This window comes from Argentina silus, assembly GCF_951799395.1.
Source record: "Argentina silus genome assembly, chromosome: 2".
Lineage (NCBI taxonomy): Eukaryota > Metazoa > Chordata > Actinopteri > Argentiniformes > Argentinidae > Argentina > Argentina silus.
The window spans coordinates 21,528,360-21,542,364 of NC_139656.1; the positions used below are offsets into that span (position 1 = coordinate 21,528,360).

Below are 14,005 nucleotides of genomic sequence, written 5' to 3' on the forward strand. Positions count from 1 at the left end.
AACAGGCAGTAGTTGTTCATATTTTCCATCTTCTGTCCCTCAGAAACGAGATGGAGGAGTATCTTCAGCAGTCGCTTCAGTAGAGATCCTATAGCCTTCCCTGAAAATGGCTATCTCTGCATGGGCTCACTTTCTCTTGGGCATCATAAATCAATTGACAAAACAAACCAAACCATTAACAGCTTGGGTATAGTATGATCTTCACTTCTATCCCTTGAACTGTATACATTCTATTCTGTTAATTCTAAAACTCTTCTCTGTAAAGGACACCTACATCTGCTCCTCTCTGAATTTGATTAACTTCAACCTGGAGTCACTGTACCCATGACCTCTGTATTTACTCAGTGTCAATATATTACCTTGGCAATGCAGATTACAGTCGTTTTGCTTTGAGTTCACCACCCTGCAAGGATAAGAGTGATCTGAGAGTGTCTGACTCCATAACCATGGGCTACAGGCTGCAGGACCTCACCGATGTCCAGGTTATGGCTCGCATGCAGGAGGAGAGTGAGTTAGGGAACCGTATAGTCTTTATTTTTACATAATGTCCATTACTCATTTGTCTTCTTGTGAAGAGGATGTTGGAGAATGTTTGCTTTGTCCCCAGGTTTACGACAGGACTATGCCTCCATCCCTGCTTCTACTTCACTCAGAAGCCCTGGGTCAACTATGCTGTCCCTCTCTAATAGTAACTACAATGGCTTGGAGTTTGACTCTGATAAGTATAGCCTGCTGGACACAGTGGGATATTCACCTTCCCCCAGCCAGCAGCCCCACACTCTCTCCCCCCCATTGGGCTCATCCTGGTGCCAGTCCTCTAGATCCACAACCCAACCCAATAACCACAGCACCCAACTGCCAAGAGATCCCTGTAAGGCCACTCAATCTAAGCTGCTTAAGCTTGCCCAGGGCAGAGGTAAGTAGAGCATCATATATGCAACATATAACTTCACATTAAACAACAACCAGTTTGCACCTACTTTGTGTGTGACCACTTCAATGAAATATGACCTACATGTTGTTGTAGCGGTGCTGAGGAGCAACATGCCCAACCTGGCTTCACCTCCACGCACCAGTCTCCGCTCCCTCCAGGCAGTCAGGAACAGCCGCAGTATGGAGGCCAGCACCCAGCATCCCACAGACCACACCACCCGCCTGAGCTACCCTGTTACACCCAGGTCTCCATCAGGTGGGTTTGCCTTTTATCAGTGAGTAGAAATGACTAAACCTTGCTCCATCATGTCTTAGATTCCATCTCAGCAATACATAAGCCCACATTTTGATAGGAGGAATTGAATAAGTGGGTCAACCATTTTTTAAAATGTGTTATTTCAGATACCAAAACATGTTTAGTCCATACCATTTCTAAAATTGTGATTACTCTCTAGGTGCATCTTCAGCCAGGTTTGGAAGTAGTAACCGATCTTCATCTCTCTCTGCTAAAACTGTGGCTGGAGCATGTCAGTCCTTAAGAGAATCAGTTCAGACCTCATCCATTAGGGGCATTCAGAGAGCCCAATCCCTGAGCCCTTCCAATTTGAGGATCCCATGTCCTGGCAAAGAATTCTCAGTAGGAGGGTACCTGTCAAGTCATGGTCGTGTTTATGCCTCCCCTGAGAGGTCCACTGCCCTAGCTTGGGGCAGAATTGGGCAGCCTGCTCGGAGGTAAAGAGGTGTATTCTGTGTGTTCAAGGTTCCGCAGTCATTTTGTGAAACACTCTCAATCAAAGTAACTTCATTTAATGTTGTAAAGCACATTAAACCGTATAAGCTTGAATTCTCTGCATTTGACTTGAGTCATCATTTAAAAAAATGCTACTTTCTTTCTTTCTAACATACATTACTACTTTATTTTGTATAAGGCTTTTGAGTTCATTTCCTTCAGATGGAACTGGACATTTCCTTTTCCATCTAACCAGCGTATACTGAATTGTACAATTAACCATTTCTTACTGATTATTTTGATTTGATTTTGCTTTACTTAAGCAGAGTAGAACTGTATTAAACAAGGTAAAATTCACTTCCAGCAGCAGATACATACACACCACATAGGACAACATACAGTAAATACACAGCAGACCTTAAACAATACACCAATAAAGTGCAAACCATAGAGTGCCACAGTGCCATGAAACATCTCACAAAACACTAAGATTTACAATAAAAACTCTTATACATGATCATAAAAACACTACAAAACAGATACTACAGGATCCACAGGCAGACAGACCTTATTGTTCACAATTGGGGATTGTTTTTAGTATCGGGGGCACTTGTTTTAGTATACAGGTGAGGGATGGGCATAGGGAAATGATCCCCTCCCAAATCCATAGACAGCTCTCTAGATGTAGGACTGACAGTTTATGATATTGAGATGATTGTTAAATACATTTTGTAGCTAGACATTGTTTACCTTCTTGTGTTTGTAAACAATGGAGTTATATAACCTTAATTTGGGTCATGATACCATAAGACAGTTGTGCTAAGCTCATTAGTCATTTTCATATATTATTAAAGAATCAATGCGTATATATCATGAATTGAAATGCCCACTGAATATATCCCAGATTGTGCCCATAAAGGTTTTTATTATAAGCCCATAGTCACTGCAACAGGTTCACTCACTTAGAGACAGGGTGCCTCTTTCCTGGTCTGAAAGTTGTTGCAGTGAGCAGTTATGATATACCTCCACTTCTTATAACAACAAGGCTATCTAACATCTGTAATGGATACAAAATATGGATTTTCACACTTATATTTGAGTTACATGACATAAGGGACATGGGCCAGCGGTGCAGGAATGATATGCTGGAGACCGAGCAGCACGGTTTTTCCCCGACTCCCCCACCCCCACCCTTCCGAACCAACAGCCAGCTGCGTGATTGGTCCAGGCCTGAAAAACAGCCTTCAGGATCTAGGATGTTGTGCAGGCCTCGCATTTGCACCATGAGAAATATAACCTAATTTCAATAGAAGATTGAAGACAGACTGCTCGAATTTGAAAACTGGAATTAAAAAACGAGAATACTGACTTGGTTTGGTAAGATTATTATATTTAAAGCGTTAGAACGACGGGGCCTAGTTATGAAGGCCTTGGTCCAGGGCCTCCTCTGTCTACTTGTAAAAAACAGTAATGGTGGGCACAGCTAGTTAGCTAGCAAGCTAAGACAGCAAATGCCTAGCTAAATTCTGTCGGTATTTGGCTATCTAACAATTAGTTCACTATAAAAACCCATATATTTCTATTGTGTTAACGTAACTGCTTATAAATATATTAGTGTTATTTCTAATACATGCTATTAGCTTTCTGGCTAATTAGGCACCATGGCGGAAATATGCATTGCGGTCAGATTGTCGCAGAGCGCCGCTCCCGCGTTTGCAGCTTGCTACTTTGTCTGCAAAACAACATTATAAACACGGACTTTATGCCATATTTTGTACAGATTCTAGACACATTCATTGTTTTGTTATTCGCACGCTTCTGTTATCATACGAGAGATTCATCGCGCGCGTTCAAGCCAAAAATATGCGCGCCTTTGTTGTCTGGTTACCACTGGCTATTGCTTGCCTAGTGTCCACAACATACATTGAAGCCACCATATTTAATGCGTCTGGGCGTTCTCTGAAGCTCTGCCTTCAATGGACTACATGGTCTAAGCAGTGCAGATGAATGCATATCCAACAGGATGAACATTATTGATTTATTGTAGATAGCCACTACGGTGTAAAACGACTATGGAGCGTTTACTAAATGGTGGCCTGGCACACAGTGACCAATTCCTTATTGAATTATTATCCATCACGACATGCATCCGTCTCAAGGAGACATGAGTTTTGGCGGTATAAGTGTAGGCTACTCATCACGTGAATACCACTGAATTAAAAACATCAGTTTAAGCATATATGAGAGTATGTGTGAATGTAGCAATCAAGATATCATAATTTGCTACACCCAGAGATTATGCATTCTCAAATACTTATGCGTTTTGATATCCAAAGTAGGATTCACCTCTGTCTTATTAATTGTATTGTCGTTTATGATGTGAGCTATCATATCTAACTGTCCCCCTATGGGGTAGTTGATATGAGTTGCTCAAATTCTCATGCGCACACATTGACCGTTTTGACACAATTAAATCACAATGCCTATTGATAATCAATACCTTTAGAATGTGCCTGTGGCCCCTTTGAAAAATGCATACCTTATAGTAACACTGTAACAACACATTGGCCTATATCTGCTAAACAATTACAAATTGTTTGTTTTTCTAAGTTGGAATTCTTTTAACCCTAACTCTTTTTTAAAATCATGTATTGGCTATCATGTTTTTGGTAAGATTGAAGCTAATTTATCTGCCATTTGTTTTCATCTTTCTCTCTTTTCAGGTGTCTTTCTACCCTGCCTGATACAAAAGAAATATTACACTATCCTGATGGTTTGAGAGCTCAGCATCAAATGTGAATGTATGTTCTTAAATACTTAGTAATGTGTGTTCTAGTTCGTAATCTCTTTTGATTTAACAGTTTGTGACATTCAAGAGCCGGTTTCCTGGTCACAGATTAAGACTAATCCTAGACTAAATGGCGTCTTCAGTGGATATTTTCAATTGAAAGTGTGATTTAGTCCAGGACTTAATCTGTGTCTGGGAAACTGCCTCTAAAAGTGTATGCAGCATTGATTGATTTATTGATGATTTGATTAAATCAGATATGTTGACTCATGCTTTCAGTGATTGTTGTTGTGTTGACACTGACAGATCTTGAGAAGATTAGAGACAGAATAATTGATAAAGGTGAATCTCTCACCTCATACCTGCCTCTTTTATGTTTGAAGCTGACTGGAGGAAAGGAAAATGGACCAGGGTGGTGGGGTCTTGAACTTTCAAATGCAAGACCCGAAGATGCCCCACACAATGATAATGCAGGATTTTGGTAGGCTATGTGTTGTCAATGTTTAAAAAGTAACTCTTTATTAACAGTTTTATTTTGCTCAGCAAAACTGATATTTGACTGTGTTAACTTAAGCCAATACTCATACTATAACTGGTAGTATAAGAGCTTACATCTAACAGTTGATAATTCTCCATGACAGTGGCAGGTATGGGTGGCATGGCCCACATCGATGGCGACCACATCGTAGTGTCTGTGCCAGAGGCAGTGCTAGTGTCAGACGTGGTGACTGACGAGGGCATCACGTTTGAGCATGAGCTGGGGTCAGAGGTGGTGGAAGGGCCAGACATCTGTTGCAGTGACGGTGTGATGGAGGCAGACGAAATGATTATGAGTGATTCAGTCCTGGGGGCTGAAGTGGCCATTGAGGAAGTGCTGGACTCAGACCATCACGTGCTGACAGGAGACCTCATTGAGGAATCCTCCAGTGTTCCTGACCAGGTCTTTGAGATGGTCTCCGAGGAGGTCATGGTCTCCAACTGCAACTCTGAGACATTTGTCCAGGAGCAGGAGGAAATCCCAGACTCTGGAGTGGCCATTGATTCAGAGGAGCAGGATGATGAGGATGGGAGGAGCACTTCTGAGGACTATCTGATGATTTCTTGTAAGTTACATAACTCTGGAGAACTGTTAGACTGTTATAAATGCAACAGAATGACTCAATGGTATTATATTATATACCAACCAATTCACAATACAATTTGTCATCATGAGTTGGGATGCTTGGCATCATATAAATGACTTAATCGGTACTGTAGATAATTGCTTTGTTATGTCAGCCAATCAGAGAATATGCAATGATGATTCAGCTGTTTTTCTGCAGTGGACGACGTTGGAGAGAAGTTGGACATAGAGGACACACCTTTGAAGATCAGTGCTGAGGTCATGCAGGAAGAGGATGGCTCCAAAGAGGGAGACTACGACTCTGAGGTCATCAAAGTTTACATCTTTAAGGCTGAGGCTGATGATGATGTGGATATTGGTAAGGGCTAGTCTACTGATTTATACTGCTATTGGCTCTCAGAAGGTTTCAACAGATTTTAATGCATAGACACCCATTCATAGCCTGACCTCTTAACTTCTACTGTGAGTGCAGGTGGGACCGAGATTGTAGCAGAGAGTGACTTCCAGAATGGTCATGCAGTGCTGGAGCAGGGGAGTATTGGTAAGCTGTCCCGGGAGAAGATGTTATACATGGCTGTGAAAGACCCATCCCAGGAGGATACAGAGATCAGTAAGTCACCTGACCTACCACTCTCTCCTCTAATCCACATACAGTGCAACGCATGAAACAATATGGACTTAAACCTTTTGCCTTAATAACGCCTGCTGATACGAAGTGAATCAGTGAGATTTACTTTTGTCTCTGACCAGACTGCACAGAGATGGCTGATGAGGTGTACATGGAGGTGATAGTGGGAGAGGAGGAGGCCCCTGCCATCCAGGAATCACTGGATGACACCAGCCACAATCAGAGTTTTGTACCTGTAGCATGGGCTGCAGCCTATGGTAAACTCCTCTTTTCCTCCATGGGCATGTGTTATAGTCCTTAACTCTTTTGAGAGGGATTCATATATGGTGTAAAATAAAATGCTGCATTCAATTTAACATGTAGATCCATTGATTGGTTGAAAACCTTAATGATCCTTTTCATGTTTTGAGTTACAATTGAATTATTGTAAGGTGTTTGGTGTTGCATTGGTTCTGTGGACATAGGTTTCAAAAAGACTTGTTTTCCCCCAGGTAACGACCTGGAACCCAGGCAGGAGAACAAAAACAGCCCAGGTACACACTACCTGAAGATAAGCGACAGCCTGAGTACAAGTAGAGCTCTCAAACAGAAAATCAAGAAAAAGAAGAAGGGAGAGACACGTCAGTGCCAGACAGGTATGGGATCTATACTTTGTCTTAACTAAACGAAAAATGTTCCAGAAGCTTGCAGAAATTAAATCCTAAAATGTCTTCTCCACACTTCTCCTCAGCCGTGATCATCGGCCCAGATGGCCAGCCTTTGACCGTGTACCCCTGTCACATCTGTGGGAAGAAGTTCAGATCGCGAGGCTTTCTGAAGCGCCACATGAAGAACCACCCGGACCACATGTTCAAGAAGAAGTATCAGTGCACAGACTGCGACTTCACCACCAACAAGAAGGTCAACTTCCACAATCACCTGGAGGGCCACAAACTCATAGTCAAGAATGACAAGGTCCCAGAATTCACTGAGGTCACACGTCGCTACTGCGTAGACAGCCCCTTCAGCTCCAACAAGCTTATTCTGCGTGACAAGGAGCCCAAGCTGCACCACTGCAAGTACTGCGACTATGAAACAGCTGAGCAGGGACTGCTCAACCGCCACCTGCTGGCTGTGCACAGCAAGAACTTTGCCCACGTATGTGTAGAGTGTGCTAAGGGCTTTCGCCACCCCTCTGAACTCAAGAAGCACATGAGGACGCATACAGGAGAGAAGCCTTTCCATTGCCAGCACTGCGAGTTCCGCTGCGCAGACCAGTCCAACCTGAAGACCCACATAAAGAGTAAGCACAGCGCTGAGCTGCCCTTCAAGTGTGGTCACTGCCCGCAGGCTTTCCCTGATGAGCGCGAACTGCAGAGGCACATGGAGATCTTCCAAGGCCACAAGACCCACCAATGCCCACACTGTGAGCACAAGAGCACTAACTCCAGTGACCTGAAGCGCCACATAATTTCTGTGCACACCAAGGACTTCCCTCACAAGTGTGACCTGTGTGAGAAGGGCTTCCACCGGCCCTCTGAGCTCAAAAAGCATGCAGAGACTCACAAAGGTGGCAGGCTGCACCAGTGCCGCCACTGTGACTTCAAGACCCCTGACCCTTTCACGCTCAGCCGCCACATCTTGTCCGTCCACACCAAAGACTTGCCCTTCAAGTGCAAGCGTTGCAGACGGGGCTTCAGGCATCAGATCGAACTAAAGAAACACATGAAAACACACAGTGGGCGCAAGGTGTACCAGTGCCAGTATTGTGAGTATAGCTCCACGGACGCTTCTGGTTTCAAGCGGCACGTCATATCCATCCACACTAAGGATTATCCTTACCGCTGTGACTACTGCAAGAAAGGCTTCCGCAGGCCCTCTGAAAAGAGCCAGCACACGATGCGACATCACAAGGACATGTTAATGTAGAGTTTGTCACCCCATTTCCCCTTTCACTATCCAGAGTAATCCTCTTCTCACTATAGAGCAGGAAAATGGTTTATATGTGGTAAAGAATGACAATTGTTTTTCATACTTGTTCTGTTATTTATTAACCTTACTAGTCATCAAATTACTACCATTAGTACTCCTGAGGTGCAATTCATACAAATCAGAAATACACACCCTGAATCCACTTACATTGCTGATATCATACATTTTCTCAGTAGTTTAATGGATTCAAGGTTTGTTAAATTCTGAATTTGTTGGAATGCACCATGCAGTATCGATACTATGATGCTGTACTATTGATGAAATGAATGCCATGTGTGATGGTTGGTTGTATTCTCACTTTGACCATGGGGTAAAACTTTCTGGCAACAGTGTTTGTATAATTTGTAGTACTGCTAGCAATAAGTAATGAAAATAGATCATGTTCAAATGCATTGAAAGACGCAGGTATAATTTAAGATGTAAACAAACCCCATAGTCTGTTTTAACTGTATTCCATGAGATGGAAACGGGATGTGGACAGCTGAGCTTTGTACTCTTGCATTTGTCAATTATGCTTCGAAATAATCGTTTGTCAAACAATCAGGGGGGTTAATTTTACATGTATGCTTTGGTAAAATCATGTTGCCCAGAGCTAATAATGACATGTTCACACTATCAGGAGTTATCTATTCTCATGTCTCCATTGCATTGTTATCAAGGTCATTCAATAAATAAAGAGATCTCCTGATATTGTTAACCTGCACCTACTACTTCCTTTCACTCTTGATATTCACTTTTTTGCCATATATAACAATTCATAGTTATCATGGTTGGTGTGATTTCACAATCAATCTCACATAAACCACATGGATAGTTGAAGGCATGGCAAGAATGTTTCCTACGCTACAACATAAGCCATGTGTGTTATGTAATGTCCTCCACTGATGATGACAAAACACTATGAAAACTATGTTTATCTTAAATGTATAACTAATTCAGTAACAGTGAGTACGTGAACAGGTGGATATCCTATTGTTACGAATTGTGACAGTGTTTTTTCATTTACAATAAGACCACCTACTGACATGCCATGTCATCCCATGTTTCACCTAGAGGTGAAATCAAGTTGTATTTTGTTTGTTGATTTAAGAGTGATTAATGTCTGGAAGAAAAAAATAAATGTACTTTTTGAAAGAATACTTTTACTAATTGATTTTGCAGGACTGGTGTTACACATGTTACACATTATGTCAAGTATTTGCAGTTAAAGAATTGAAAAGGAATCAAGATGGAAGGAATGTACAGTGCCCTAACAAGTGTTTGGACAGTTAGCCTAAGATTGTAATTTGGCTCTATACTCCCAAATTTTGATTTGAGATCAAATTATCTAATGTCCTGCCCAAAACTGTGTATGGTGAATGAGATTTTTTGTAAGTGAGATGTTTCTGAACAATTCTGAATGCATTCTGATGCTGCCATGATTATAAAATATCATGAATTAATCATGAATAACCATGAGTGAGACAATTATAATGTTTGTTGTGCTGATGAGTGTCACATCTTTTGTCTAGCCTCTGTAACTTTCTCACTTATCATTTTTCATGATTCATTCATGGTTTTTCATAAACTTGGCTGCATCATAATTAATTCAGAAGTGTTCAGAATTACTTTTTGTACAGACACCATATCACTCACAACAGAGAAAGACTTGACCCAAAACACCAATGCATCGGAAATGCATCCAACAAATTCATTTTAACTTAAGTCAAACACTTGATGCAGTTGTTGCATGCAATGGATATGGGACCAAATACTAACATTTAGACTACTAGTACCTGAATATTTGTCCAAGTACAATAATGACTTCTTCAAGTGGGGGTTAGGGTTATTACTACAAACATAAAGTGCTTTTATTTCTAAATGGTAAATAGAAATGTATGACAAAACCCTCAAATAAAAGGTGACTTTCTGTACTAAATAATTTGATTTAAAATCCAAATAGTTGGAGTATAGAGCCAAAATTCCAATTCCAAATATCCTAACACTTATTCAGGACACTGTATGCCCTCTTACGCTCTGAAACCATGCTATGATGTTATGAATTTCAGTTTGAATAGACAGTAGTGATACTTATTTGGCTGTAAGGTTTCATTGAAGTGACCGAAAATGGACAAAAATGTCAACATATTTTACACTGTAATCTTTATTAGTAACAATTTTGTCAAACTATTAACCTAAAATGACAACAATACAATAAAACAAATGAATAACTAAAATCAGTCAGTAGGACTAAATCAGAAATAGCAGTGTTGTGCATCCAGCTGCCTTCCCCATGACAAAACCCCCAAGCATAACTTTTTGAGTAGTTCTTAATTGATGATTATAAAATTAACAATAAAGCCCTCAGCCAACAAAAAAGGAAGATTTTGCCTGACTGGCTGGGATTGAGATTAGAAAGTATTTTGGTATGCAACCATGTTCATAAAATAATATACACTTAGAAATAAATAAGCCATAAATGTGGGGAGAAATGAGTCGATGTTCTATTTCAAAGGTCTGGTAAAAATATCTCTGATGTTGGTGCATATCATTAAAAACATCTCTGGTTCCTCTTATTTAGTGTAGTTTTTAATGAAATAATGTTCATTATAAAGTTGCTGGTGAAATTGGATGAGCTCCCTTTGCTTCCTGGCTCAAGGTCTGTCCTAAAAGGGTCTGCCCATCTGGGCACGGGGAAACTGTGACCTGGAGCTGTAGTCTGGAGTTGAGTAGGGTAGAGAAGATGAACTTGCTGCAGGAAACTCAGACATAACTCCTCTCTGGAAGATATGAATAGGCCTAATGTGAGAACACAGCCCTGCATTCCATATCAAGCTCTGTTGACCTAGGGGCTAACATTGATCTTTAGACTTTGAACGCTTGAGCTGTGCTGAAAGCAAATGACAATGGAATTCACTATGCCGAGTAACAATGCTGTGAATGCTTTTACATCATTGACTACAGATAATGTTTATTGCTCTTGTTTTAGCGTGCTGTATATCAGTTACTGTACAGGGACATGCCATCACTCACCATCATGCTGCTCTGTCTAGATGGAGGCTGTGTTGGTTTCATGTGATCATCATAACGGTCTGGAGGTGGCGCTCTATCTTCATATGGGTTCCTCACTGGCTGAGACGTTGCATGGGGTTTACCCAGAGGCTGAGTCATACCTGTAGCATAGCTGGAAACAGAAAACACTAGTCAATGCGATGCCATGCAATGCGACCAGACAAACGATATGCTTAAGAATCGTTATGTAGTGTTGATTAAAGAGCACAAGATCATTAGTATGATATAACTGATACAGAACAGATCGTCAGACCAAAAAACACTCAACACAAAGGACAGGACTGGAGCTGACCTGTATGGCTGGCTTGAGGGGTTGGCCACAGATGTTCTATCAAAAGTGGGCCGCATACCGTTTGGCTGAGGGCTAAGACAATAGAGATCAATATTTTAATAACAGAAGACAGGCACATTGTTCTTCAGGTAGATTGTGTTAAAACAATATATGGCTGTGTAATCTAACACTGACACTCCCATAATAATAATCCCTGGTTTATTTTGTTAACAGAGCACAAAGAAAAATGTTTTCTTGCTGAACAGTCACTATTGTTGCATAACTCATGACAAGTGGAAAATGTGTAATTTGAAAGAGCAAGCAATGTATACACAACGTATATGCAAAGTTAGTTGATACGTTTCATATTATTGTCATACACACAGAATCAGACCAAAAAGATACACACAAAGGAGAGGAGCATACCTGTATGGCTGGCTGTAAGCAGATACTCTATCAAAAGTGGGCCGCTGAGGGCTGAGACAGTAGAGATCACAATTTCAATAAGAGCACAGTAAACGAGGCGGACGCCTTTGTCCTGGTGGATAGTGCAAATCAAGATCAACACCAGTGACATGTTGAATTAAGTATTGAGAGCTTACCTGTAGTTTAGGCTCTGTGGGCTGGTCATGGGGAAGCTCTGTTGGGTGGGTTGCATACTGGGGGGCCTTGGGGGACCCTACAGCACAAACATAGACAGTCACTAAGGACAATGTTCATCATGCCAACCAGGACAATAGTACAACTATTTTGGCTGTTATGTCATGTTTTTATTTGTCATAAACCTGTACCATTTATTTTGAATATTCAATAAGATGATAACGTAAAGATCATTACTACATCATGGCACATATTTACTCTTTGGAATTACAAAAACAATGACAGACCAGGAGTCTGACAAACGAGTCAGTTTTCTGTTCATTGAACATGCCAATATATCAAAGTCATTTTAACTTCACATATGAAGTACGCTTTGACCTCTAAACCAAAGAGCACCTTCATGATTACAGATACGGTGTACCCCGACATAAAGCTCCTTTCTTCTACAGATAGACAAGGGCGTGCAGGATTATTCAGACATGTGCCTATTACTAAATACTGTAATATGCTTTTTACAATAGCCGTGTGACTTCCTAAACAAATACCAGGGATTTCCTTGTTCAATACTTACTATCTGACACTCCTTTAATGTCATAGGAGTTAAGTGCCCTGGTTTTACTACAGTACCTTTGAGAAATACACGCTGCTTTGTTTACCTGAGATGAATCATTGACTACATCACTGCTAGGAGACAATAAATCACTAAAATAATCAACCCAGCAGGAGCTCTGTACTATTCGAGATTGTATTGCGACAGTTGGCAATGGTTAAAATGTTTGTCCTTTGTGATATTATAAAACACATATAGTTGAGGGTTTCACTGTAATGATGTTCCACTATTTGAAATAATAATAATTAAATAATAATAATATTTTTTTCTATCTCTAACCAAGATGGTGATGTAACCATCAGAATAAGAATCATCTATTGTGTAAATAATGATTCTTTTTTTTTTTTCAGAATGATTGTTGAATAAACTCCTATGATTGGGTTGCCTGCAGTCCCTATCATAAACAAGAGGCCACTGACATCATTATATTGTAAGTCAATTGCAGTATGTGTTTATGCTACTCACCTGCAGGTCTGAGGTGAATACCATGTTTGAGTATGCGCCATCTTGGTTGGCCATATTTTCATTGTAACTAATTGGTGCCATTTTATTGTTTTTTGCGCGACTGAAAGGGAAAATTAGACAGTATTAAGACCTGATCTGGAGGAGTATATATCATCATCTCTGTTCCAACCAGGAAACAAGGCTAAGAAACCATGAAATGAGACTGGGAACAGAATCTGCATCCACTCACTCTATGCCCATCACCCAAATGTTTTTTTCAGTCTACTACTTCAAGTTTACTTGAGCGCTATCTTTCCTAAACCCTCACCCCCTCTCACCCCTTTGATCCTTTTTTCTGCTTTCTTGAGTGATGGATGCATTGAACTGTTATACCAACAATGGCAGCCAGAGCCAGTCCTGGTAGAGATGCTACAAGGGCAAAATTCAGTGTGTTCCATTTTTGCTCACAGTTTTCCCCTATGAACCAGCTGTCTTCGTAGTTGTTACACCTAAGAAGGATTGAGGTAATAACAACATGACAGACAGGTGAAGATTTTAACAATAGTTCATACTTATGTAATTAGTAATGTCACATTTAAAAAGATATTGGTTTGTGAAAATGAAAGTTCTGTTCTAAACATCATTGAAATTAAAAACCAAAGCAATAACATGCATAACATTTGACACTGTGATACAACTGCTCCACTTTGAGGTGCGCTTAGATACTGTATATACTGTTCAGGATAACAAATACTACAGAGAAAGCTGTGAGAAATGTGAGACATTCTATAACATACCGACAAAATGGTTTCTTATCCTTACAGTAGCATTTGCTGTTTGATACCTCGCAATTTAT

General features: G+C 40.6%; 1 protein-coding gene across 3 annotated transcripts; it reads left to right on the plus strand.

Annotated features, from left to right (window-relative positions):
* The first annotated feature begins 2,905 nt into the window (after positions 1 to 2,905).
* LOC310821257 (zinc finger protein 711-like) lies at positions 2,906 to 9,604 on the plus strand. Of its 3 annotated transcripts, XM_083693225.1 has the most exons (9): positions 2,906 to 3,040; positions 4,387 to 4,464; positions 4,835 to 4,932; positions 5,093 to 5,554; positions 5,774 to 5,932; positions 6,047 to 6,184; positions 6,325 to 6,459; positions 6,694 to 6,837; positions 6,933 to 9,604. In XM_083693225.1, the coding sequence occupies exons 3-9, from the start codon at positions 4,854 to 4,856 to the stop codon at positions 8,108 to 8,110; spliced, it is 2,295 nt and encodes a 764-aa protein (XP_083549351.1). In that variant the 5' UTR covers positions 2,906 to 3,040; positions 4,387 to 4,464; positions 4,835 to 4,853; the 3' UTR covers positions 8,111 to 9,604. The 3 variants fall into 3 exon arrangements, with proteins under 3 accessions (XP_083549351.1, XP_083549353.1, XP_083549352.1); XM_083693227.1 differs by lacking the exon at positions 4,835 to 4,932; XM_083693226.1 differs by lacking the exons at positions 2,906 to 3,040; positions 4,387 to 4,464 and having other exon boundaries at positions 4,497 to 4,932.
* Positions 9,605 to 14,005: the final 4,401 nt, after the last annotated feature.

Coding starts and splice junctions, on each gene's coding strand:
- LOC310821257 (XM_083693225.1), top strand. CDS start 4,854: ATGGACCAGGGTGGTGGGGTCTTGAACTTTCAAATGCAAGACCCGAAG. Junction 6,460..6,693: donor AGCATGGGCTGCAGCCTATG/GTAAACTCCTCT, acceptor GTTTTCCCCCAG/GTAACGACCTGGAACCCAGG. Junction 6,838..6,932: donor GACACGTCAGTGCCAGACAG/GTATGGGATCTA, acceptor ACTTCTCCTCAG/CCGTGATCATCGGCCCAGAT.